Source organism: Podarcis pityusensis (genome assembly GCF_964106645.2).
Source record: "Podarcis pityusensis genome assembly, chromosome: 1".
Classification (NCBI taxonomy): Eukaryota; Metazoa; Chordata; class Lepidosauria; order Squamata; family Lacertidae; genus Podarcis; species Podarcis pityusensis.
In genome coordinates this window covers 31,208,004-31,234,193 of record NC_138028.1, presented here as the reverse complement: position 1 = coordinate 31,234,193, position 26,190 = coordinate 31,208,004, and the positions used below count along the sequence as shown (strand labels likewise).

At 41.3% G+C, this 26,190-nt stretch overlaps 2 protein-coding genes across 5 annotated transcripts; one reads left to right on the top strand and one right to left on the bottom strand.

Moving 5' to 3' along the window:
- Nucleotides 1–365: 365 nt before the first annotated feature.
- Nucleotides 366–9,089, top strand: EIF2B2 (eukaryotic translation initiation factor 2B subunit beta). The gene is made up of 8 exons (XM_080979096.1): nucleotides 366–630; nucleotides 1,811–1,931; nucleotides 3,259–3,413; nucleotides 4,019–4,182; nucleotides 5,250–5,345; nucleotides 6,239–6,376; nucleotides 6,789–6,855; nucleotides 7,553–9,089. Exons 1-8 carry the CDS (start codon nucleotides 465–467, stop codon nucleotides 7,708–7,710), a joined length of 1,065 nt encoding a protein of 354 aa, XP_080835222.1. The 5' UTR covers nucleotides 366–464; the 3' UTR covers nucleotides 7,711–9,089.
- MLH3 (mutL homolog 3) lies at nucleotides 7,802–25,862 on the bottom strand. 4 transcript variants are annotated; one of them, XM_080977634.1, is made up of 13 exons: nucleotides 25,723–25,842; nucleotides 20,942–24,236; nucleotides 20,188–20,286; nucleotides 19,427–19,497; nucleotides 18,157–18,261; nucleotides 17,514–17,586; nucleotides 16,360–16,431; nucleotides 15,476–15,584; nucleotides 14,117–14,276; nucleotides 11,655–11,678; nucleotides 10,403–10,481; nucleotides 9,610–9,761; nucleotides 7,802–8,916 (listed from the first exon to the last, which is right to left on the bottom strand). In XM_080977634.1, the coding sequence occupies exons 2-13, from the start codon at nucleotides 24,171–24,173 to the stop codon at nucleotides 8,836–8,838; spliced, it is 4,257 nt and encodes a 1,418-aa protein (XP_080833760.1). In that variant the 5' UTR covers nucleotides 24,174–24,236; nucleotides 25,723–25,842; the 3' UTR covers nucleotides 7,802–8,835. The 4 variants fall into 4 exon arrangements, with proteins under 4 accessions (XP_080833760.1, XP_080833759.1, XP_080833761.1 ...); XM_080977633.1 differs by having other exon boundaries at nucleotides 25,602–25,811; XM_080977635.1 differs by lacking the exon at nucleotides 20,188–20,286 and having other exon boundaries at nucleotides 25,602–25,810.
- Between the last annotated feature and the right edge of the window lie 328 nt (nucleotides 25,863–26,190).

Genomic DNA, 26,190 nt, shown 5'->3' with positions numbered 1-26,190 from the left:
AGCAGGGACAAAGGAAGCTGGATTAGGCCACTGGCCACCGTAAACACAGAATGCTGGACGAGATAAACCTTTCTGGTCTGGTCCTGCAGCGCCCTTTCCGTTCTCAAAACAGGTGCCGCTTCCTTTGGTCTCCCCGTCCGGAAAACAGCGCCTTCCTCCTCCTGCTTCTTCCGCTTCGATGACGAAAGGAGTCGGAGCGGCCACAACGACGCCGCGTCCCCCCCGGGAATGCACAACCAGACCGCGAGGCAAGCCCCGCCCCCTCTGGGGATCGGGCCTATCAGATCTCAACGGGCGGCGGGGCAGGTTCTTCGGTCGTCCAATGGCAACGGGCCTACCCGGAAAAAAGCGCGTGTGCGTCGGTCCGGCTGGCTACAAACTCCTGTTGCTTTTCGTTCCCCCGGCCGGATTAGTTCCCCTGCCCCGCCAACCCTTTCCATCAACCTTCGCTTCGAATCGCCGGGATGTCGGCCGCGGCTGCGAAAAGGGAATCCGATCTCTCCGGGCAGATCGAGGACTTTGTGGCGCTGCTCAAGCGGGGCGGGAAGAGGCCTCGCTCGGAGGATGTTGCCCGGCAGACGGTGGGCCTGCTGCGGAGGATCGTGGCGAACGGGCGCTGGGACAATGCGGGTGAGAGAGGAGCAGGAGCGGCGGAGGCGGCGAAGGAGCCCTCGCCGCATGCACGGGCTCCTGTCGCCGGGCTTAAACCCTTTCTTCCCAGTCGTGCCCTCCACCCGTTTCTTCCCTAAACCGAGAAACAAAACCGCGATTTTACTTCGGTTGGCTCCTTTCTCCACAAGTAGCTGCAACGATGGCAGGACTTGCCTAGCTCACCATGCATAATTTGCCTTTCCACCTCGAGCGGCCACAGGTGCAATGGAAGTTTATGACTCCTGCACCTTTTAAGCAGAGATAGGAGACCTATGGCCCTGTAGGTGTTGTTGCCCCTCCAGATCCCATCAATCCTGACAATTGATCGTGATGGTTGGGGCTGATGGGAGCGGGAACACCTGGAGGGCCACTTGTATTTTAAAGGGTTGTATTGGAGAGCTGATTATGGAAGGTGCTTCTTTTTCCCCCACCCCTATGTAGCTGCCAACATTTTCCTATACACAATTCTTAGGGGGTCCCTAGATTGGTGTGCAACCCGTCTTCCATGTGATAATGGTGCATTAGTGGTGGTTTTCTATTGGACCTCCCATACATTATTACATTTTATTAGTGGTTCTGCAATGCATCCTCAATGTTATCACAATATTGCTGTCTAGAGGGTCACTCTTGTGCTGGCAAAAATAAGGCAAAACAATAACTCCAGAGCGTCTGTGATATGAGAAGTTACAACATTTCAGTTAAAAGCTATGGGAGATGCCCTGAATTGAAATGAAGCAGTATGTTTGCCCCAAAACATTTGCAGAAGTAAACAGTATTGAGAGTGGGATTGCATATAACCACTCCAATACAGTCATGAACACAAATAATATTGAAAGCCCAATAAAAAGGATGTCTGGGGCCCTTAAAAGGTACATAAGTCAAACGCCTGCAAGTGGTTATCCTGTCCTTGCCTCTGTTGATCTGTGTAATGTAAGCACTTTTTACTGGATGTATCATCCTGATCTGGGTAGGCTTATTTTAATCACCAAATAAAGGGGGGTGGAAAGTAATGCAATGTGTCACACAGCCCCCCCCCCCCCAGGTTCCTGCCAACCGGATGCAGGCAGAGTGAGTAGTTTGAAGTATCATTTGAGTGTCTGCTGTGAGGAGTAGACACCCTGTACTATGTAATTAACTTTGAAAGTTCCTTACATTTCAGGAGAGCTGATAAGCATAATTCGTCAGGAGGGTAAGAAAATGACTGCTGCCCAGCCATCTGAGACCACTGTAGGCAATATGGTGAGACGAGTGCTGAAGATAATTCGAGAGGAGTATGGCAGGTAATGGTTGCTTTTGTTTGATCAGAACCTAGCCAATTTCTCTAATGTAGAAACCACCTGACCTTACCACACCTAAAACTTCTGTTTAAAATTTATATATAACCATTGGAAATCGTTTGTAGAAAGGCTTTCAGAACAGTTGATTTTGGAGTGTTGAACCTTTATTCAGCTATTTTTAGGACCCAAATTATTTATGTGATTATAAGCTGTTTTATTTATTAAATTTCTATACTACCCTTCATCCGAGGAACACAGGGTGGTTTACAAGCAAAAAATAGAAAAATACATAACACAGTAACAAAACAATACCCGCCTGCCCCATTTAAAAGGCCAAAGTTTGTTTAATTAGTAAACGTCTAAGAGAGGAGGAATGTTTTTGCCTGGCTCCTAAAGATATGTAACAAAGGCACCAGGTGAGCCTCCCTGAGGAAAGCATTCCATGTCTATGACAGGGGACTGATATCAAAATTCCCCACTATCAGACCACCCTCTTCCTGCCCAGTTGAAGGTCCAGAGTGTGACCTGCCACATGGGCTGCTGATATGTTGAGACAGCCCCATGGTCATCATGGTAGCCATGAAGCCCTGAGCCACCCCAGAGCACTTTACCATGGCTGTTGAAAGCCCCTAAAACCAGGTGTCCAGGAGCCCTCAACACCATTCTGAGACCTGCTCTTTCAGCTCAGGTTGGGACTGTGGGCAGTGAGGCAGGCAGTAAACCAGCAGAATCCCTAATCTGTCCCAATTGCTTAATGCCAGGAACAAATACTTAGATCCCCCACAGCAGCCCTGCTTTTATTTCACCAGTCCAGCTAGATGATGTAATTCAGCTAGGGGTAGAGTGACAGGTGTTGGTGAGAGTGGCTGAGTCCAGGCCTCAGGGCTTTGGTCCTGCAAAGAGGCATCCAAGCTTAGGAGTCTTCAGCTGTTCCTGGGGTCCTCCCTTGCTTACACAGGAGTGGTGTTTTAATCTGTTTTTAATATTGTGTTTTAATTGTAACCCGCCCTCAGCCCTTAGGATGAAGGGTGGGTAAGAAATTATAATTAATAATGTGTTGCTACTGTATGTACCATTCCCTGGCAAAGTAATTACCTTGAATTAAACCACAATTGCACATGCTATTCTTTTTCTTTTCTGGCCAAACACACTCGAGCTGTGTAAGCAATATTGACCCAGGATATTTGGCTTTTAGAAGGACTAACATAAATATAACCAGATGTTCTTAATTCCTTCTTTGATGGGAAGCCACAATGCCTGGTCCAGCATGTAACTTAGTCTTCCAGCAGGATTGTTTTTCCGTTTTGAAAAAGTCCCTTTTGTTTTGTAGGCTTCGAGGATACAGTGAGGAGAGTGACCAGCAGGAATCACTACACAAACTTCTGACTTCGGAAAGTAGTGACGACACTGAGAGTTTCAATATCTACTATCCTCCACTCAGGGCCAATATCATTGAAATTATTAGTGAACTGTTGATTGAACTAGGTAAAAGAGAGGGTATAATAACAGAAATAACTGTGGGAACTACATGATTGCTAGTAAAATGAGAAAGTTCCAATAATGAGTATTGCTGAAGTGTTCCACCCTTAACTGCTGCATAATGCTGCCTTCCTATTAGGAAGGTCAGAAATGGGAAGAAACAGGTAGAGCTTTTTCCATCATTTTCAGCTGGAGTAGTATAAGAACTAGTGTTAGTACTCATGATATAGTAAGTGGTACAAATATAGCCCACCTAGGTTCAAGATACGCATGTAACCACAGGAAGCTACTTCTTGCATGGAATGAAAGCTAAACAGTTTGTGTCTGTAATCTGTAGGGACTGTTAAAAGTTTATATAATGCACATAATGCCCTTTCATCCTATTGTAATTGCAAACCATAGATACTGTCTCAGCAAACAGTATGTGTCCTTTTTTTCTTTTTAATGCCATAAGCCTTTGGCAATATACGATTCAGGTATGGTAGGAAATAATGAGATTCCACCCTGTTTGGATTAGTGCCCTATTTCCTAGCTAATTTGCAGTGGAGGAGGTGTTGGGCCTGTCTTTTCTCTTATGGCTGGATTTCTTTTTTCTTTTCTTTTATTTGCAGAGGGCACCACTGACAACATTGCCATGCAGGCCCTGGAGCATATCCACTCTAATGAGGTGATCATGACCATTGGCTATTCACGCACAGTTGAGGCCTTCCTGAAGGAGGCAGCACGCAAGAGGAAATTCCATGTAATTGTGGCTGAATGTGCACCCTTTTGTCAGGTGAGGCCTGTTATCTGGGCTATCCTTGTCCCCTGCTCACTGTTGACTATGGAACACTTCTAATTGTATTTTTGTTTTGTTTTATTTATTTAACAAATTTAACAAAAATAGAAACTGTATATTTTAATCATAAATGAAATTTTTTTCCCATTTATGGGAATGTATAGGCTTTGTGAACAGGCAGCAGGTTAAGGGAAACTTCTTACCTTTCCCAGTAGGAGGATGGTAGTGTTTCTGATGATAATGGCTTTTATGGACAGTGTGAAAACCTTGGATGCATGAACAGCACCCATTTCACAATAAATTCTGATAGCTGGCAGTTTTGAGATATAAGAAAGCATTTCTTCCTATAATGCATAGTCAACACACCATTGATATTATTCCCACGCTGTATCAACCAACACTTCTTGTTGTTCCAAAGTCTGCTGTTGCAGGCAAAGCTCTAATACGGGATCAGACTTTCTCTGTGATGGAATTCCCTGTCTGGAATTCTTCTGCTGGAAGTGGCAGGATAATAGTGCCAGCTTTAAACATACCTGTTCTCTTAGGTGTTTGGTGACTGACATATAGGCTATTCAGCTTTGTGTTTACTGATAAATCTATTTGTTGTTTCTTTAATACATAGTTTTATAGTATTTTGGAAACTGTCCTATGGTTCTTTTGTAATGAAGAACAGTCTAAAGGTTCTGTCAATAATTGTTATAAATAAATAACATAGTGATTTAATTGCCACAAGTCTTTGTTGGTGAATGATGAGCATTACTGTTTGTTTTTAAAGAATTAGGTGACTACTTGAGGGCTAAATAGTAGAAAAAATAAACCATAGGTGTGAATCTCCATTTTCAGACTTCTGACTGACCGATTCTGGGATTAAGAGATGACGGATATTGTCAAGGAATCTGTCTCGTTACTGTTGACAGAAATAATGCTTGGATTAGTGGGACCATTGGTGTGACCTGGCATGAGATGAGCTGTGTGCTCATAAAGCTTAAGAAACTCTAGCTTACAAGCATTACTTGCCTGGCCCTTTCAATGCACATTGTCACTTTCCCCTTTTTCCTTTTCAGGGTCATGAAATGGCTGTCCGTTTGTCTAAGGAGAACATAGAAACTACCGTCATGAGTGATGCTGCCATCTTTGCTGTCATGTCTCGCGTCAACAAGGTCGGCAGGATGGGACTGTTTGGTCTTTTCCTGCTGCTATGTGGAGCATCCTGGGAAGCTTGTAGATTCAGAGTGGCGAAACTCTTTTAGGCCAAGGGCTGCATTGAACTATTGTAAACCAGCCAGGGGACAAAACGTAAAAAATGGATATGGCTTTTTGAAAAAAGACAAAAGACAAAATTCTGTGGGCCACAGAAAAAACACCCCCAAAACTTTTGGCATAACAGCATCACAGTGCAATACCTATGGAAGTAGCCATTGAAATAACTAGACTTTAATTATTATTTTTTAAAGTTTTAAATAGAAGAAATGGAGGACGGGCTGGGGGCCCCCACAAAAATCTTTTCGCATCATGGCATCAGAGCCAGAGTCCAATAGCAGTCAAAATTCCTGTTCTGAAAAACTGGAGCTGGGGGGAGGGGGCATCAAAAAATGCTCTTGGCTGACTGCATGTTATCTGGGGATTCCCAAAGGACAGAAATTGTGTTGGGTCAGATGGGTCAAGACCAGCCTTTTTGACAAGCAGAGGGCCAGACTCAACTACAGTTTTGCTAGTGAAAGCCAGTGCAAGAATCCCTGCTATTACAATGGGCTCCCCCCTCCCCCCCATGCTTCCCCCAATACGCTCTGATGGGCTGAGGGACACCCCCAGAACAATGTGTAGGAGGAGGAGAGGAGAGATCATTGGGAAAACAGAAATGCATGTGCTGCCAGAATGATCTCCTTAGTGCTATGATGAATTATACCCAAAATTTGCTCCCCCCTCGAGTTACTGGTTCTATCATACGTTAGGAATGCTTATCATCATGCTGTGTCATGATCTAAGATAAATAACTTCCACCACATTGCAGTTCATTATGATACTCTGGTTTTTTAATATTTCTGTATTGCAGGTAATAATTGGAACAAAGACTATCTTGGCCAATGGTGCCCTGATAGCTGTCAGTGGAACTCATACCTTGGCACTGGCAGCCAAGCACCACTCCACCCCTCTTATTGTCTGTGCACCCATGTTCAAGCTCACACCACAGGTAGGTGTAGTAACCTCTGAATAGTATCTCTATAGTCAAGAGCAACACAAATGCTCAGAGAGAGCCAATGCTGCTGCAAATGGATGAATCCAAATGCATACATTAATATAGACCTTTGCTAGCGCAAGCAAGTTGCAAAATGCCCGTGTGTCTTTTAGAGAAGACCATAAAGTAAATGTGTCAATGCACTCAAAGTCTGTCCTGCCCCGCTGGGTACTATTTGGATCGTATCTCTTCTGAAATCTAACAAGGCATATGGAACATACAAGCGCTGAAAATGATATTGGATACAGAATTCAGAGGCTTAATAATAGTAAGAAATGATAAGTTTTAAAATGTACAAGAAAAGTACCCATGCTGCATCTCCTGCATAGGATGATAGTGATGGTGCCTTTGCTGTTCTCTCTTCCAGTTCCTGAATGAAGATGACTCATTCCATAAATTCGTCTCTCCACAGGAAGTGTTGCCTTTCACAGAAGGTAGAATTTTTAAAAATTCTGTTGAGAGGAAGCTACTCTGTAAACTATTTTTAGTGACTCTGGACCTTTGAAAGCCCAATCTATAAATGTTTTCTTAGAAAGAAATCCCATTGTGTTCAACAGGGCTTACAGCCTGAGTTATTAAGCTTCAATCTTCAATTCACTGACCAAAAAGCAAGTCTCATTGAACTTCATGGGACATACTTCTGAGTAAACATGCAAAAGGTTGCACTGTTAGTACTAGGGCTTCACTGTGCTTACATCCTGATCTACTTTAAGCAATAACTGTTCTGTAACTGTTTCTTCAGCTAATATATTTCGTACATGCCTTCCTCCAACTCATATTGGGCACCGAAGGCAAAATATGGTGTGATATAAGCAGTGATAAGCTATTAAGATGATTTTGCCTAAGCAAGCATGGGCAATGGTCCCTAGCGGTGTCTTTAACGCTGCTGTTCTGAGGGATTATCAGTGCAGTTTTCTTTTGAATAAGCATGCTTATGTTATACTGTTGTGTACTCAGGCTTTGAATAATAGAGCACATGAGGCAAGATAGGTTTTTATTTCACCTCCTTTTGCTGCATTGTCTCAGTTTTTTCACTGATTCTTATGTGCCATACACTAAGTGCAAGGCCAATTTTTTTCTTGTTCACTTCTGTTGTTCATTTTTCACTTAAATTGCATATTTTTCTTTCAGGAGATATTCTGTCTAAGGTCAACATTTATTGTCCGGTCTTTGACTACGTTCCTCCAGAACTTATCACACTCTTCATTTCAAATATTGGAGGCAACGCTCCTTCCTACATCTATCGTCTAATGAGTGAACTCTATCACCCGGCGGATCGTGAACTTTGAGCTGTGGACACCATTTATATCATGGAGTAGACGTGTACTTTCGCCTGAAGAAGCAGCGGCAAAATAAAATGTCAAACTGCAGGAAATGGACTTACTGTCTTCAAAAGATACATTATTTGACCTTTGCTTTCTCTGTCAGAAAAAGCACTGCTCTAGTCCTGGGTTCTGTCAGCTTTATTGAAAGACATAGTATAAATCTTGGCTGAGAAAGTTTTAGGATAGCATAGAGGCCATAGTTTAGTGGTGGCCTAAACATCGAAAAGGAATTTGCTTGCAGCTGCTAAGCCACCTTCAGTCTGTCATCACAAATTCTCCTGTAACAGGTCCAGCTCCTTGATTCTTCTACTTTGCTTCTTGAAATAGGACATAGAAATAAAGTTTAGCTATTCAGATGGTTTCTGGTGGAAAGCAGCCTGCTCTCATTCTTGTTTCAATTAAATGCTGATACTTGCATTCAGGGCAAGCTAAAGTAACCAGTTCTACAAAATAGCATCTGAATGCTTTAATTATTTAGTGAATTACTATAATTTATTGAATACCGCCCTATACCCAGACATCTCAGGGTGGTTCAAAGAATAAGAAGCATTTTATTTTGGTGGTAATTCAGTTTGAAACTCTAGCCTGCATCAGTTGGATAATGCAATCAGCATTTAAAAGTGACTTGAAATACCAAATGACAAAAATACTAAGGTAAGCAGTATAATAATTTGGTTGAAGCAACAGTTCTGATCAAATGTTGAATCTGTGCAGGACCATAATGGTATGACCATAAAGCAATGAGGCAAGAGTGTGATTCTATTATTACTTTACTATTATTATTTTACAAAACAACCTTTCAAAAGCATTTAATTATACAGTGCTAGTGCAATGCAAGTCACTCCATATTTTTCAGGAGCACAGATGTGAATATTCTGCCTCATATATTTTTTAAGTATTAGACAATACTGGTCCTTGCTGAATGAATTCAGGATGCTGAAGTTCCTTCTTCTTTTGTGCTTTCAGAGTTGATCCCGGTCCCACAGTAATTTGTGTTCCATAAAAGGAACATCTATTGGTGTTTGCCTCAAGCACTACCTGTTGAGAGGCATCAGCATTCAATGAAATGTTAAGATCTGGTCAGCGCTTTCAGGTACAACAGTCCTTCTCTTTCCCAAAGAGTTGCCAGCACTTCACCATTTTCTTTAGTTTAGCCAGATTAGGTTTAGGCTGAAGCGGAAAAAATAACATTAATGACTTGGTCACACATACCTTAACTCAAAGAAAACAATCCAATAATATTGCTTATAAAATTCTGTACAAATTGATATTTAAATGGAGGGTACCCTCCGAGTTTACTTTTTGTTTTTCTGCAAAATTAATTAAAACTTGTTGTTATACAATCATCATGAACAGTGCTTGTTTCTACTTGCCTGAGAGTAAGCCCCACTGAACTCAATATGACTTACATCTGAGTAGACATTGTATAGGATTGCACTGGAAAATATCTGCAAGAAATGTATTAGATTCTTGCCTGGTCCTGTTCAGAAATCCACATGGACATGGATGTTCAGTTCTGATTCCTCATGTGTTCCTTTACAGGTATTATTCAAAAAGCTAAATCGTATTTTGAAAAGGCCTTTATAATAGTAGTTCACATAGGACTTCAACTGAACTAATTCTCAGATGAGATGCTGGATAGTTTTTGCACATTATTAACGCTCTCTGTCCAAATTTGAAGTAAACCACACTGGGAAGGTTCTACCCTAAAAGGTTGCATGTAATATACACACATACAGAAGAAGAAAACTGAAGTAGTGTGTTCTATCCAAGCAAACTTGATGGTTAGTATGAAATTTCTGTTAGGATAGGCACACTCAGTCACCACCACATCCTGTGCATTTTGTCTGCTGAATGTAATACCTGACTTTCCTGCTGCAAGTGATCTATATCAGCAAGAGGCAGCATCGAAGGTCTCCCATGAGCACATTGAAAAGGTAACTGACAACATGACAAAGCTTCCATAAGATGGCAGCTCTCCTCCAAAGTCAAGCTGTGATTGAACTTAATAGCACCTGAAAAAAGAAGCTGGATGGAGTAACTCTATAAGAAGGGCAGCTCTTTCCTAGCCATGAAGTTGCATAAAAGGAGAGGGACCCCCCCTCCAAAGGCCTATAACTATGTTAATATCTGTTTCACTACGGCAACCAACAGCACACAACTTGCAACTCATACCTGTAGTAAAACCCATTTTTCCCCCCGTGAGGGTGAGGAAGAAACAATAGTTGTGAAAATGAAAGGCAAATTTTTCTCCACATTTCTGCTTGTGTATGCAATTTTTTCACAGAATACACATGACACCATCCACACAACATCCTCCTCATCAAAATGCCATTTCATTCCCCACTCCCCCATTACTGTTCATGGGGAGTTCGCTTTGGATCCTCCATGAAAATGGTAAATCTGGATTAAATGGGAAAACAACATGGGATGGCATTTTGATAAGGATGATGTTATTTAGATGCAGCACAAAACCTGCATGCATGAGCAGCACTGAGTTCACAGTAAACTGATATACGGAAGCACAGTTTCAGTATGAAACATTATAGATCCCTGCTGTTCTGCTTTTAATGAAAACTACACCAGTCCTCTCTGAAAGTGTGAGGAAGGTTTCTGTAGAAGAAAGGTGGCCCAAGATAAACAATGCTTTCCTTACCATGGCAAGCCTGGGAAGCCAGAACCTTTAGAATTGTTAGAGGCAGTGTTCCTCGTGCCCCTCCTGTGGATTGCAGAAGCTGAAAAACAGCAGGACAGTATTGGGCAATTGTTTCTAAAGACAACTAAGAATGAAAAGGCACAGCAACTAGAGATAGTGAGGTCCCAGGTGGTCCATATAACCTACTTGCCGTTCTCATGCCATGCTCTGCACCAGCAGTCAACTAAGGGCATATCCACACTTCCTGTTGTCCTGCTGCTTTCACTGGGCGAAACCCCTCTTTAGCATTCAATCAGAGCAAACAGCAATTCAGCTTTTCCCCTGGATTCACATTTGCTCCAGTTTAGCACTAAAGAGCAGTTTTTCCCTGGGAAAGGAGCAGGGCAAGGGGGAAACTGCTCAGACACAGCACAAGTGGAAATGGGGACGAGCTCTAAATTTGAAACAATTTACTGTTGCACCCAAGCATTGGACTCCTTCCTCAGCAAGGGGGGAGGGAGTGCTCAGCAGAGAGCTCCCTTCAAGTATTTTGCTCACAAACCCCTTCATAATCCTGGGGGTGGTTTGGTCTAGAGTTACTAATCATTTTCCTTCTTGAGTAATTAACCTCATCCAAGTGTAAGTTGTGAACAGCCCTCAGGCTGTTACAGACTGTTAGTTCCTTTAACAGGGGAATATGAATTCTCCTCTGGTTATTTTAGAACCCTACACAATAAAAGAACAATTTATGTGGAGCACTGTATATTTTCCCTCCTTTTCCATGTAACAACAGCTTGTACCACAGATTCTCCAGTGAAAGGCCATTTGTGGTTTAAACATACATGGTTATTTATTTACTAATGTATCTGCTCCCTTCTAGACACTGTTTTGTTACTGTGTTTCTTCTGGGAGCTTCACTATTTCTGGGCTATGTTGTTTTAGAATATCAAAGAAGGGGGTGAATTGCTGTCTACCAATGGCAAGAGTGAAGAATGTACATTTGCTATGAAACAGTTAGATGTCACAGGTCCAAGGACAACATGATGCGGCTGCTCCCTTTCTTCCAACTCCTCCCCAAGCACATAGGGAGGGCTGGCTTTTCTTATCCTCCTGTTCTGGCCACCGGTGGGAAGGAGTCTGCCCCAACCTCAGGATTCCAAAACATGCAGATGGAAATTCAATATGCTTTCCGACTTTAGGAGGGTAATGTGCGAGTCATGTCTAATTCATACAGCTCTTCTTTATAAACCACACCCACCCACCCACACCATACCTCAATTTCCTCTCGAATGAACTCCTAAAAAATACAAAAGATACAGATCAGACAAATGAGGTTATGTTCTTTTCTCACCCTCACAAACAAAATCTATGTCCTTCAAAAAGGGATTATCAAAACCATGGTAACAAAAAATTAATCAGAATACAAAGGATCTATACATGCCCATTTCAGCACAGCAGATGCCTCAGAGGAAAGTATGTGGATGGAACTAAGAAGCCCACTATGTAGTAAACTTGCAGATCCAATGTTAAATTTATTGTGTTTTAATTAGTTATTATAAACTGCCCTGGAAATTTTGAATTGAAAGATAATACAGAAAACTTTCAAAATAAATTAATGGGTAGTAGTCAACCAAGTTTACTTGGAGTACACCCACTGGAATTAATGGACCTAACTTAGTCATGTTCATTAATTTCAATGGGTCCATTCTGATTAAAACTTGGTTGACTATCAGCCTTAATGGCTTTTCATGCATGAGTATGACTGCAGTTTCCCCAAACACATCTTGCTAATTACAATGGAAAACAGGCTAAGCAAATCCTAGGTATAAAATGCTCTGTAGGTTTAAGCATCATTTCTATATATTTGGATGTTAAATATCTTATGATTTTTAACATCCTATCTACCGTATTTTTCGCCCTATAGGACGCACTTTTTCCCTCCAAAAATGAAGGGGAAATGTGTGTGCGTCCTATGGGGCGAATGCAGGCTTTCGCTGAAGCCTGGAGAGCGAGAGGGGTTGGTGCGCACCGACCCCTCTCGCTCTCCAGGCTTCAGGAGAGCCCCACCGCCAGCCCCACAAGCTCGGGGGACAGCGGGGAGGCGGAACGCCGCCATCCCGCTGTCCCCCGACTTGGTTAGAAGGCTGGCAGGGGGGAGAAGCCTGCTCCTCCCCGTCGCCAGCCCCACAAACTCGGGGGACAGCAGGGAGGCGCAGCGCGCCATCCCACTGTCTCCCGACCTGGTTTGGAGGCTGGCGGAGGGCTTCCCCCTCCCCCAGCCCCGCAAGCTCCCAGAGCGATGCCAAAGCTGCACGCAGCTTTGGCATGGCTCTGGGTCCCATTCTGGGGGCTGGGGGAGGGGGAAGCTCGGGCTTCCCTGGCCCCAGCCCCGCGCCTGGGAGGGGAAAGAATTTTTTCCCTTTTGTTTTCCCCCCCAAAATCTAGGTGCGTCCTATGGGCCGGTGCGTCCTATAGGGCGAAAAATACGCTTTATGAAGCAGCTAATACATCTGCAGAGTAAATAACCTATCCACTTTAGGTAAGAATTATTAGCAAGCTGTTCCAGTCTGTCTGATCAAGACCTGTATGTAGCACTGCCAAATCTCAGGAAAAACTTAACAGGTATAGTGGAAACAATACTGAAAGATCATGCTTTAATCTGGTAGCATCTCTGAATAGAATTTTCCTCATACGTCTTCCAATATTTTTATTCTCCTCACCATTCCAGATCCTCAGAGTCTATGCCTAATGTGCAACATAATCCACATGTGGAAACTGTTTTCAAATACAGATGTCCACAAGTCATTAAATGTGAATGTAATTCCCCAACTACATTAATTACATTATTTCCCTTAAAAGTGCGGCCTTGGCTGTCATTCAGTGCATTTTGTAAAAACTCTGGTTATTACAGAATGTCAAAAACTGAATGTGCCCTTCTTCCACAGTAAGCAAGATGGTATGTGTGCCAACACACACATGAACCAACTTGGAGGAAAGGCAGCTGTTAATTCGCTTCTTTGTCACAAAGAGTACCCACTCACAAGTCTCAATATGCCAAGTTGAGGAAAGCAAACCTATCTCTGTTAACAACGTAAGACTTCCAATACAATTGTACGAAGTGCTCCATCCCTCTTTTTTTAGTATTGGAAAGAGCTTTATAAAACTGCATTGACAACCTGTAACCCACGAAGCAATCCTGAGGTTGAAACGACTCAGAAATCATACATGGTAAATGAGGACATCTGGTTTCCGAAAAGTCATACAAGTTCTGAACTGATCTCTAGCCTGGTTCTTAAATTAAAAAGTCACAAATATGAGGCTGTAGTGGATGGCATGGTAGTGGTGCTCACCTGACCTCCCAACAGCTGAGTTGCAGCTGTTTGCCCAGAAGGTGAGGGAGAGGGGCAAGGTGGCACAAAGGTTGGTGCAATGCGGAGCCAATCTGCCACACCAACCGGTGCATTTGCACCACACCAACCTCTCCAGCTGGCAAGCAGCAGTGACTCCGCTGTCAGGAGGTCAGTTCCACCACGCGGTCTGTTACTGGTGCGGGGTGCCACATAAGAGTTCTCCCACACTTCATGGTATCTTTCTGTTTTCAGGACTTCTTACAGACTCCTAGTTATGCAGGGCAGGGAACAAGAGTAATTGTAATGCAGACAGGACTTCCAAGCAACTTGCTGCCGATCGTTATTATAGAGCAGACATAGTAAATTATTCACATCCACATATCACCTGCACAATGCTCTTCGTCACTGTCTGCCTGCCACGGCGCAATTCATTGGCCTCTTTCTCCACAAAACACAGTGGCACTTTCCCAATAAGAATCTGAGAGCGATTGTTCTCTGGAAAGGATAATTCAAGGCCTAAGTCCTCCAGACTTTTTTGGCAGCACCTAGAAATTAAAATGGAAGCACAAGACTCTGAACTGGAAGATCAGCCTTGGATATTCCTTTCCAGCCAGTGAACAAATTCCCAAACTACAATTACTGCACTTTCTTTAAAAGAAACACAGTATACCGTAATCAAGGATCACCACAATCATTTGCAGATATACTTTCTTTACAAAGAAAAAGTGAGAAATAGTTCTATGGAGGAGCAGAGTTTCTATTATAGAGCACTACTCATTGTCATAGCTGTCAACTTTTCCCTTTTCTTGCGAGGAATCCTATTCAGAATAAAGGAATTTCCCTTTAAAAAGGGAAACGTTGACAGCTATGGTCATTGTTCAGTTCAGGGGGGAAAAGTTTATGATTAGATTTAACAGCAAATGAACTTGCATTTGAACCTATCTTTTTAGACTGTAAATTTTATTATGATTTATGGTCAAAACATACCGTTTTATACCACAACCAAATAAATGTTTATTCAGAAGTAAGTTGCTTATTTCCAGGTCAGTGGATATAGTACGGTTTCTTTAAAGTTTGAATATTATTTATTTGTATAGCTGAAAACATTGCAAAAGATTAAAAATGTAAAACAGAATAAAAGCAGAACAGAATACATTACACAGTTAAAATAAATATTAAAACCAAACTTTCTGTCAGATAGGAGTTTTCTCCATTGAAGAATTTAGGTTATCATCCCCACAAACTTTTCTCCTTAAAATTGCTGATTTAAAGGCAAAACAAGCCACTTTTTCAGAAGTGTTGTGGGGCCTGTACCCTAATAAAGTTTAATCTAATAGCCAATTGATCTCCAACTGGGAGATTTAAATACTTGAACAAGACTGCTCTTCAGTCCTTGGAGATTGAGCAAACAAATCTTTTTCACTTCCAACCAATGTAACTTGGAACTTCATAATCCGTCTACCACAGAAGAGGAACAACTCAGAGGAGGAGATACTCATTCAGCTTCAATATCACCTGTGCAATACCAGCTACGCTGGCTGCCGGTGTGTGTCCAGGCCTAATTTAAGGTGCTGGTCTGTCTTATCCTTGTGAATCTGTGTTATTCTTGGTTTTAGAAATAATTGATTTTTGATACTTGTAGTTTTTATTGTTGTAAGCTGCTTTGGATGGGCTTAAACCAGAAAAAGTTGCATGTATTTTAAAACAGAAAGCATAGCCAATTCACAGTCTGGCTAATACCAACCATAAGAGTCTCCTCTGCTCCTCTGTAATCGCAATCTCCAATGGGGGGCAAACACTGGAGGCCAGCAATTTCTTCTTGCCCAATTTTTCTGGTTGCTTCTCATAGGAATCTGATAACAACAAATGCACTGTTATCTATCTTATATATAAGAAATGTACCTTACTGCCTCATCCTACAGCCCTATGTTTTAGAATGCAACATGCATGCAGTTTGAAGTAACATAGTACAGTATTTTCTTCAGCAGTGGACGCAGGACCTTTAATATTAAGAACTGAATATTCTCTATTTTCAACCACAAGCTTGTTCATGAGACATGAGGATTCCCAGCCAGTATCAACCATGGCCTTCCGAATAGGTAACAATTATAATTTCCTTTAACGCATGACCCACCCAAAAAATAGCCAAGCAAGCTGTTACAAGTATAGTGACTCCATTTAAATCCTTTAGCAAACACTTTTTGCAGTCCCAAGGGCTTTTTACATTCTTGAGCAATTTTCGCTGCCAGGCTACAACCAGAAAAGTTTCTCTTGGACTCTTCCCTGTAGAAAATTCATAACTCTTGTTGACAAGGAGGTCAATGAACTGTTATAGGCACAATGGACTGCTGCTGTGTTCTACTGAGTTGTGGCCAGAATCTCATGAGGCTTGAAAAATACACATCCCTTGTTGGACAGAGGAGATTATTCACAATCAGCTAAAAATATGGGATGTAAAGAAAAATCAAAAGAAGCCAATGTTGGGGATGCTAGTTCTCACAATGAAACTGATCCCATATTTTCATTCCCTACAATTAACTGACATACATCACAACAAACCTAATACAGATTTGCATCAGAAAAGGAAGAAAGCTGCTTTTTTTTTTTTTTAACCACCTGTAACTATACCTGTAATAAGTTGCTCTAGGCGGATTCGCTCATGGGCTGCATGCTGGTCCACCAGGACTAAGAGATTTCCACCTAGATCAAAAGCATCATAAAAAAATTCAGCATATAAACTTGTGCTACAATTTCCTTTTGATCTCATCTCATCCAATAGAATAAATACAAGTTTTCTGAGCATATGCTAGAAATGTTAAAAAAAGAAAGAAAGAGGGGATATTATCTTATATGTCATGCAGCAAAAAAGTATCGGGGAAGAAGATAAAATGCATAATGGTTTCTGTTATTGTTTAAGAGATTCTTTTAAATCCCATTTTTTAAAAACTGAATTATGTCAAAGGCTTGGTATGGGGAAAACCCCCCACCAAGGAAGTAACTTCTTACATACAAGCTGTGGCAATAATATTGTGTGCAAAGGATTGGAGATAACAAAGAATACTGTAAGTAAAAGAATAGCTAAAAAATGTTTAGATTGGGCATTAATGGAAAACCTGTTATATTACTTTCAAGCACTAGAAAAAAGAAAATTGCAGTATTTTTACACATTACCTCCCCAGTCAAAGAGCGATCTTAAGAGGTTTTAAGGTGTTAATATTGTAAAGTCTACTCTCGATGCAAGGTTAATTAGGTTCTCTTTTGATATGCTCTACAGATGAATTCAATAAAAGTCTATTCTACACACTAATTTATGAATTAGCAATCATTATTTGAATCTACATCATATCATTAAGATATTTTGCAGATTTGTCCTATTGACCAAGGGTTGGGAACCTCCAGCATGCAGACCAGTCCTGACCCACAAGGGGGATCCAATTTGGCCCACAAGACCATCTTCCCCAGGTCACCCCCATTGGGCCATCAGCTGACAACATTGGTGACATCAGCTGAGAGGCTGGATGATGGAGTTTAGTCTTGCACTGCCTGTGTGCTCCATTCCCAACACGGAACAGGATCGTGCAGCCAAGGGAACAGCATTTAATCTCTGCTCTTCAACTGAGGAGTAGAGATTAAAGTCTTCTCAAAAGCAACATGGCCCAGGATGCCAGCTTAGAAATGCCATTACTGGTTCAATATGAAAAGAGTTATGTCATTGTCCCAGGTAAAGCCTAGTTCTACAAAAGCTGCAAAACCCCATTACTTAGAGGAAGTAGCATTCTTACCTGTATCTTCATTCTCATCAGCCATAGTATTTATTAAACAGGCAATAAATTTATTGTCCACTTGATTAAGAACCTGTAACACATTCAGTTGACTATTCATTAAAACTTGCAAATAAATCTATAATAACTGTATAATAATTCAACAAAGATGGGACGCGGGTGGCGCTGTGGGTTAAACCACAGAGCCTAGAACTTGCCGATCAGAAGGTCGGCGGTTCGAATCCCCGCGACGGGATGAGCTCCTGTTGCTCGGTCCCAGCTCCTGCCAACCTAGCAGTCGAAAGCACATCAAAGTGCAAGTAGATAAATAGGTACTGCTCTGGCGGGAAGGTAAACGGTGTTTCCATGCGCTGCTCTGGTTTGCCAGAAGCGGCTTAGTCATGCTGGCCACATGACCCGGAAGCTGTATGCCGGCTTCCTCGGCCAATAAAGCAAGATGAGCGCCGCAACCCCAGAGTCGGCCATGACTGGACCTAATGGTCAGGGGTCTCTTTTTAATTCAACAAAAATATTTCACTAGTTCAACAATTTGTTGACATACACCAATAAAACATTCTTTGCTAACAACAGCTATTAACTACTGCACTGTCTGTATCTTTCCAACTCAAAAGAAATGTTTTGTGCAAATTGTTAGCATATTTACCTGCACTGAATCAATCATCTTCTTGGTGAACCTATATGGGTACAGGATGTTATGGATTTTCACAGCAAGATTATCAGCTTGCCCACTGCTCACATTAAGAGCAACCTATAAAACATATAATCAAAATTAACTTATTAGGATGTCTGCTGGAACAACAAATATCAGAACTCAAAATCATATGAACAATTGTTTTTAAACCATGTTCTTCGTAACAGAACTCGAAGTCCCATTCAAATAGTACTGACATGGGTGTTTCCCACACCATCTTGCAAACCTCTGTGGGACGCTAAATAAAGTTGTAACATCAGCAGTGTGCAGTCCTTCTGATCAAGATAAGTGGGTTTTTTTGCAGCAATCTTACCCAAAACATTTAAATTGGTCCCACTGATATTTGAGAAGCGATGTGGTCACCCACTCTAGTATCAGCATTTTGTTGTATTTGGAGTGGATGCAACGAGCTAGTAAAACTATCACCCACTATTGTTGTCACCTTACATAGATGCTTAATGTCTACATCAGTTTGAGATGATAATGATAATGATAATGATAATGATGGAAGCTATCCTTTACTGGACTGAAGCTTGAAGCTGATGTTATTTTTTAAAAGGCAACAGCAGAAGGTTTGCTGCTTTGACTTGACTACTGCCAAGTTAAAATATGAATATAACCTAATGGGCATGGTGTATACTTTCCATCACTGACCAACTCCTTCTATATATTTACTTGAAAACAGTTTCCTTGAAGCTCAGTTGGACTCAATTTCAAATAAATACATTTATTCTAAAGATAGCCATATCCCTCATGAGTAAAGAAACTTAATTTAAATGAGCAGTAAATGCAATGGATAGTACTATAGCTTCCCTATCACATTATAGAATCCAGTTAGTCCTACAAGAATAATCACATTGCACTATTTACATTGCCAGAGATAAGTGAAAACTGTGCTATAAACCATTTAGCTTATAACTAGGGCACAGTGCTTTATCCTCAAGTTAAGATTGTTGTTTTGGTAATCTAAGCAGGGCCTATAAAAGCAATTTGGCTTCCAAATGAAACAGGATAAGCTTTTGGAAAAGTTTGAACAAAAATACCACCAATTTCCAAATTGCATGAAGGACTTGTAGACTCAATAAGCATAATGGGCGTGAGTGGTAAGTTTTTGGACAGTTCCATAAATCTATATAACAATTATTATCTCAGTCCAAAAATCACAATGCAACATAAAACAGAAGCAAATCCCAATAATTAATGGTGACGCAATTCAACCCACCTCTGGAAAGTGAGCAAACACAGGATTGTCCCATTCAGAAAACAAGGACTGGAGAGATTCTCCTTGCGTATCTAGAAGAGAATATATGCAAAGTATTGAAACTATGGGGGTTGGTTCATATTTTTTTCATCTACAAGTTAAGATAATATCCAAGTAGAAAAAGCACACTGCCCATTATGACATTTGAGATTTTATTTTATCACATCTGCACAAGATTAGAAAACCACTTCACTGCACTATTTATATAGAAGGATACAAAGCAAAGTTTGTATCCCCAAACCGCTGCTTAAGTAGCTCTGTCACCTTTAGGTGAGAGGGTTAAAGCATCAGGATCTTCCTCCAGTGTGTGTTTTAGTACAACAATCTACCCTGCCTTGAAATGTTAAAGAGGGCTTGAAGTAAGTTGCTCATTCCTACTAGAGAAAACACATACCAGAACAATGATTCACCTTTCTTTGATTCATAAAGATCTCAAAAATTAAATATGGTGTCATTTCCAAACGAGAACTAGGACAATCAGAAGAAAGGGATTAATTTTCCTCTTCAAATCACTGTTGTTTACATAGAAGTAGGCACTGCATGCTATCCACATTTTAATTGACTTTGACGCTTAAAAAAGTTATTTCCAATTCCACACGTCAAGTGATTCATACAAGTCCCATTGTTAACAGACCTTGAATCACTCCAAGTTCCTGTTGGGACAGCTGGCAGAATTCTTTGGTTTGTTATTATTTAACATAGTACTCTATGTCCTGGCCTACCTCTGAAATCTTGGCTTGCTAAACTCCTCTCTTGCCGAGGTCTTGGAAGGAAGGGCACAATAAGCTCACTTCTAAATGGGTGGCATCTGCACTGAAACCCTAAATACCCAACGAAAGAATTACTTCTATAGATGTGCTTACAAGTGCTAGTCTACAAAAATGTCCACTTGCTGTTTTCATTATAAAAGGATCAATAGGTGATTAGCATAATACAAAACATTAAAGAATCACATCAGTGCAACACTGTAATGATGGAGAAATAAGATTTAGTCAACATTTTATGAATTACGAAAGACACATCAGCAAGGAGACCTGCATATAAACTGTTCAGAAATAAAAGAACAGTGGTTTTCAGCAGGGAGTGGAGGGTGGGGGTGGGGGTGGGGAAGAAACTCCCAAGTGCTTGAAGGAAAATTCATTCCAGGCCCAACATGTTTCAGGGGCATGTTTTGAACAGTTCTCATCAAGTGCATAAAAAAACTGGTGACAATTCTTGTTCAGAGAATGTATTCCCTCTCTCTTGGAGGACTGTTCCAAAAGGTGTTGAGACTGAAATAAATATTTTTTTCAAACACCTGGACTATCTTCCTCCCTCTCCCCCTACTGCCTATCCTGCTACAGGTGGTTACATGGTTTTGTGCTTATAGAATCACAGAACTGAAGGGGGTCATCTCGCCCAACCTCCTGCAATGCAGGAATCACAACTAAATAATCCCTGACAATAAGCAAACCTGAAAAAACACGGTGAACTTACCACTCTCCATGACAACGTTTACAGCCACTGTGCTTATATCTTTAGTACATACAGCCTGAGGTTCCTCGCTGGGAGCAGTATAGGTGCTCAGTCCACTCAGTTTGTTGATGTATACCATCCTACCCAACGAAGCATCAAACTGCTGAAACCATTCAGAATGATGCAACTGTGGCTCTTCCTCCTCAGCTGCACTTGAGTCATCTGCAGCATCCTCTGTATTGCCAGTCAAGTTCACATTTTGCAGTTCAGAGGCTTTCCCAGCTTGCTTTATAAATCCATCCACAATGCCTGTATTTTCACAGGAGCCTTCAGAATCAGCCTTTTTGTTGAACAAAGCTAAACTTCTGTTTTGGGAAACTGCATATTCCCCATCAGTGTCAATGAAACAATGGCTGACAGTATCTTTCGCGTTCCCAGGTCTTGTGCTAGAGATTCCTACAGGATCATCCTGCTCATCAGAGGCTGAAGCAAAAGAAAAACTCTCTGCTCCTGTTTTTCTTGGGGAATTTTGAGGTATTTGGCAAGCACTCTGCAAAAGATTATTTTGAGATAGGTGGTCATGTCTGACTTCATCTTTTTGGCCTGAATGTGCTTGGGATTGTTCTGAAGTATGCCCTAGAGGTTCTGTAGTTAAAGTTTCTATAAGGCAGTCCTTCATTCTAGATACTTTAGAGGCAAGTGTTCCTGTGAAGTTAGTGCCAGAAAGAGGTTTATTTTTTATCTGAGAGTATTCTGTCAGTGTCAGAGGACTCTCCCTTATATGAACAGCTTCTCCATGTAATAGACTTTCTTCTATGGAGTGCTGAGATCTTTCTAAAGAAAAAAGGCAATCATGACCACTGTTATTAGACACAAAATGTTCCTTAGTTGGAATTTCACAAGTACTAGAGTTCTGAAAATTTGTATTCTCATTAGTGGGATACCTGCCACAGGCTGGCCTTTTAACCTCACTCTTTTCCGCATCAGTTGTTGGCGTACTCTTTACGTTCCCATAATGTCTTCTGAATCTATCTAATGACCCCAGCTTTGGATGCAAGCTTAGTTTTGTAAAGCCACAGGATCTAGGCCTAACTGAAGGATCAATCATTTCCCTAGTTCGAGTTGCACTGTCTAGATGATGAACAGGACCTGAAGGTGCCTTATAAATAAATTCTTTGCCATGTGATGTTACAAAGTCAACACTACTATGTGGAGGAAAAGAAACTACCTCATTCTTTTGACCTGACATGTTCTTCTTCCTCATACATTTGTTTCCAATGGCAGCACTGGTCCTCAAGTTTTCTTCAGCACTTGGAGTTTTCTCTGAAAACTCTAGCTTTTTTCCAAATATATCCTTGGCACTTATTGGACCCAGTTGTGTCTGTCTGTTTAATGAACTGTTAATTTCTGTTGTTTTGTGAGGTGGCAGATTTTGCATCAGATGTGTTATAAGGCCTGTGGAACACAACTTAATTTTTTTCCTTCCCATTACCACTTCTCCATTGACATTTGATCCTGCAGACGGTTCCCTACCTGTCACTGGCTTATATTTTCCTATCAATCCGTGTCCAAGAAGAGATTCACCTTCAAACTCATTAACATCTTCCATAGCTTCAATATGTCTCAGAGTGACAGTGCTGGGGTTACTTTCCTGAAGGGCTCTGTCTTGTTGCCTATTTGCACAGTTATCATGTTTCTCAGTACAAAGTGAAGTAGAAGCATACTTGTCTATTTCTAAAGCAACTGTCCTGTCCTGTTCGCCGATTTCTTCTGGACACTTGGAATTAATTGGCTCAACAGGGAGATTATCAGAAATGTCTGATTCTTGGTGTAGGTTACCCAACTTTGGCAAGCTGGGAATTGTCCCATTTTTGTCAGGCAGAAGATTCTTCACATTACTGCTACTCAGATCATGAACAGGTCCAGTGCTAGTCAAATCTGAGCCAGCATCTATTCCCTCCAAATTGTTAGTTGGTGCTGTGTGGTCTGATGTCTTATTTTCATGAATTAATTTCCTTTTGACAGACTTTGACTGCAGATTAAACATTTCATAAGAATCCACAATATTATCAGAAGCTCTCTTGTAACTCTCTTGCAAGTCCTTCTCCTCAAGGAGAGATGGGTGTAAATCTACAGTTTTAACTAAACAAAAGTCATTGTTTTCATTAAATTCCTTAACGTCTTCACCACACAGCTCAATAAATAAATGTTCTCGCTTTAAAAAATATTTTACTCCTTCCTCAATGCAATCTAGGAGAGCATTCCAGTTGTGAAACTCTATTAGAGTTTTTGCAGGTTCCAAACACACATCATACGCATCATATGGACATTTCACATTGATAATAAAGACTCCATAGAGCTCTGGGCCAGAGCGCTGACGAGCAGGACTTGAAGTCGAAGACCCACTTTTTGTCTTACATATAATGCTTTGTTTTCTTAATAAAAAGTCAATAAGTTTATGCAATCTTGTTTTTAATACCAATCTATTATTCACATATAGAAACTGAATAGTCTTATTGTAATGCCCTTCAGAACTGATAAAACCACTTATCTCGAATACTGCAGATTTATAATTTATTTCTCGTAATTTCTGGGATCTACCTAGATCATAAATCTGAGAAAACCGAGATCGTGTATCTTTTGTCTTTGGTAACTGAAGCATCATTGAACAGGAAGCATCATTCCTTAAAGAAAATGAGATGGAGGGATGAATAAGTGAAAGAGCCTCTACTTTATGCCTCACTCTCTCAAATTCCAATCTGGAATCCATGCACTTTCTTCTCACAGGTAATTGGTGGAATAAATTGTATGCAGTCACTGTTGTTCCAGCACTTGGTCTATTCAATTCTGTTTCAGAGACTTCCAGTCCTTTTCCATTGTGAAAAAGTTTCAGGAAGGTTTTTGCTACCTTATTTGTCTTGGATGATATTTCCAATATACTGGCCATGTTTGCTATGCTTGCCAAAGCTTCTCCACGGAAGCCATAAAACTTTAGATTTTCTAGGTCTTCCACTGAGTAGCATTTACTGGTAAAATACCTATTTCCCACTTTGTTGAGGTCATCTCTTCCCATCCCTCTGCCATTATCCACCACCTGGACTTTAAAAGTTTCCATATCCAATCGGACAGCCACACATGTTGCTTTAGCATCTATGCTGTTAAGGACAAGCTCCTCAACACACTGGCCTAGTGAGTTGATGGCCACTCCAGACCGCAAGCTGGTTTGCACTTCTTCAGCCAAGCATTTGATCATCACAAAAGTGGAAGGATGAAAACCTCAGGAGACTGGTATGTACTGCCGCTTTCTTTGAATCCCCTATAAGAAAACAGAGTGGAAACAACCAAAAGCTTAATAGATATATTTAGCCAGACACCTCATAAATTCCTTAACATTTCCCTAGTTTGTTTCCATGGTCATTCTTGTTGCCTTACAGCACAATCCTATATTTGCCTACTCATAAGTAAGCCTCATAGAGTCAAATGGTGCTTAGTCCCAGTTTGCAGCATTTGTCAACAAAATTCAGTTCTCATTTTAGAAAAGTTCAGCAATTGCAGAATAGCTCCATTTGTTTCTAAGTTGATTCAACACTTCTTTATGTTCTGTCCAAACCATATGAACATGCACATATACACAAAATCCAAAGCCATCAATGCCAAAGCTAAATTATGACAAATAACTGATTTTTGGTGAATTCAACATGTGGTTTCACAAGTTGAAAACAACACACATATCCACACAGGATTGTGTCAACTTAATATGAGTGAAATTAAGCATAACTGCTGGACACTAATGCAGAGTGCCATAATTTAGCTGGCACACAGATGGTAATAAGTGAAGATACACAAACATTGTGATTATTACAAATGTTCTAGATGGGGGCTTAATATTGTAAATGGGGCATTAGCAACATTTTTAACCTATTGGATTTTCCACAGAAAGGGTAAATCTAGGGAAAAATTATGCTCTGGTATTTTCATGCGAATAACATTACATGGATGCTGCAAAAATAAATAAAAAAAGAGAACTGATTCCACAATAAACACTTATCTGGAAGCACCCAAAAACTGTACAGTCCATTCAGACTAGTTACACACAGAAAGAAGATAGTGTGGTGCTGGCTTTGAGAGGATGCATAAAGTTAAAAAATGAAAAAGGAAGCACCAGCTAGCCACCGCTTCCTTTGCTTCTTGGTTACTGCAATGCCAACTCCCATTGCTTGGACCAGTATTTGCAGAGCAGGTATAGAGTCATTGTTAAAATACTGGCTGAAGCACAAGTTCAAAACTATCCTCAGTTTTGACACTCACTTAGGCCAGTCTTGAGCCAGTCAGCCACTCTCAGTCTATCTCATTTCATGGGACTGCTATTGTGCCAACCAGGGTTTGAGAAATAAAATACAGTAAATGAGTACCTAGAAAGATTTGAATAAAGCAAACGCACTTTTAAAATACAATTAAAACCCCTTATGAAGCGATTCCAGCTGATGAGGGGAAAGGGGGGGATATATACCCGCCTCTTTGCCTCAACTAAAGCAAGACTTTGGGGTGACCAAAGCTGGAGAGAAAAGCAGGTGCTCCAGACTTTATAAAGACAAAGTAGAAAGCGGTTGGTCTGCCCCGGGTAAACCACTGGCTGGACTGTCTCCTCCCTCCTTGCATCCCAGGCGTGCTCGCAACAGACCCGCTTCTCTTCCTCGCTCCGCCTCCCGCAACCGGACAAGGCACCAATCCACATCCGTGGCAGCCAAATCGACTTGCATCTCCCGCCGCCTCAGCTGGTGAAATTAACTGTCAGACACCACCTGAAAACTCGACGGCGGCAGCGCTGAGGAGGGAGGCCTGCCGTCGTTGTTGTTGCTGCTGCTCAACAGCCACTGGCGAAAGCATCGGGACACCGATTCCCAGCGTACAGAAACACGTTGCAATGCACCCTGGGTATTGTAGTCTTTTCGAAACTCTCATTCGCCCGCCCCGCTGGTAGGATCCTTTGTGTTTGCCGCACAAAGTCTGTGTTGGACGTCTCTGGGGCGCTCCTAATGAAGGACCGATAAGTCAGCCCTGCAAAAGCGGCGTGGAATAAGTAGCAGCAAAAGAAATCTCTGTAGGCAAGGGAGCGAAGGAACTCAGAAAATTTGTTTCTAGCGCTGTGCACAATTGCATTCTTTCCATCCGATGAACTGGGCTCTAAGCCATGAAAGCTGATAACATAATAAAATTTATTAGCCTTTAAGGTGCAATGATAGTGTTTTAGCTGAACAGACTAATACAGC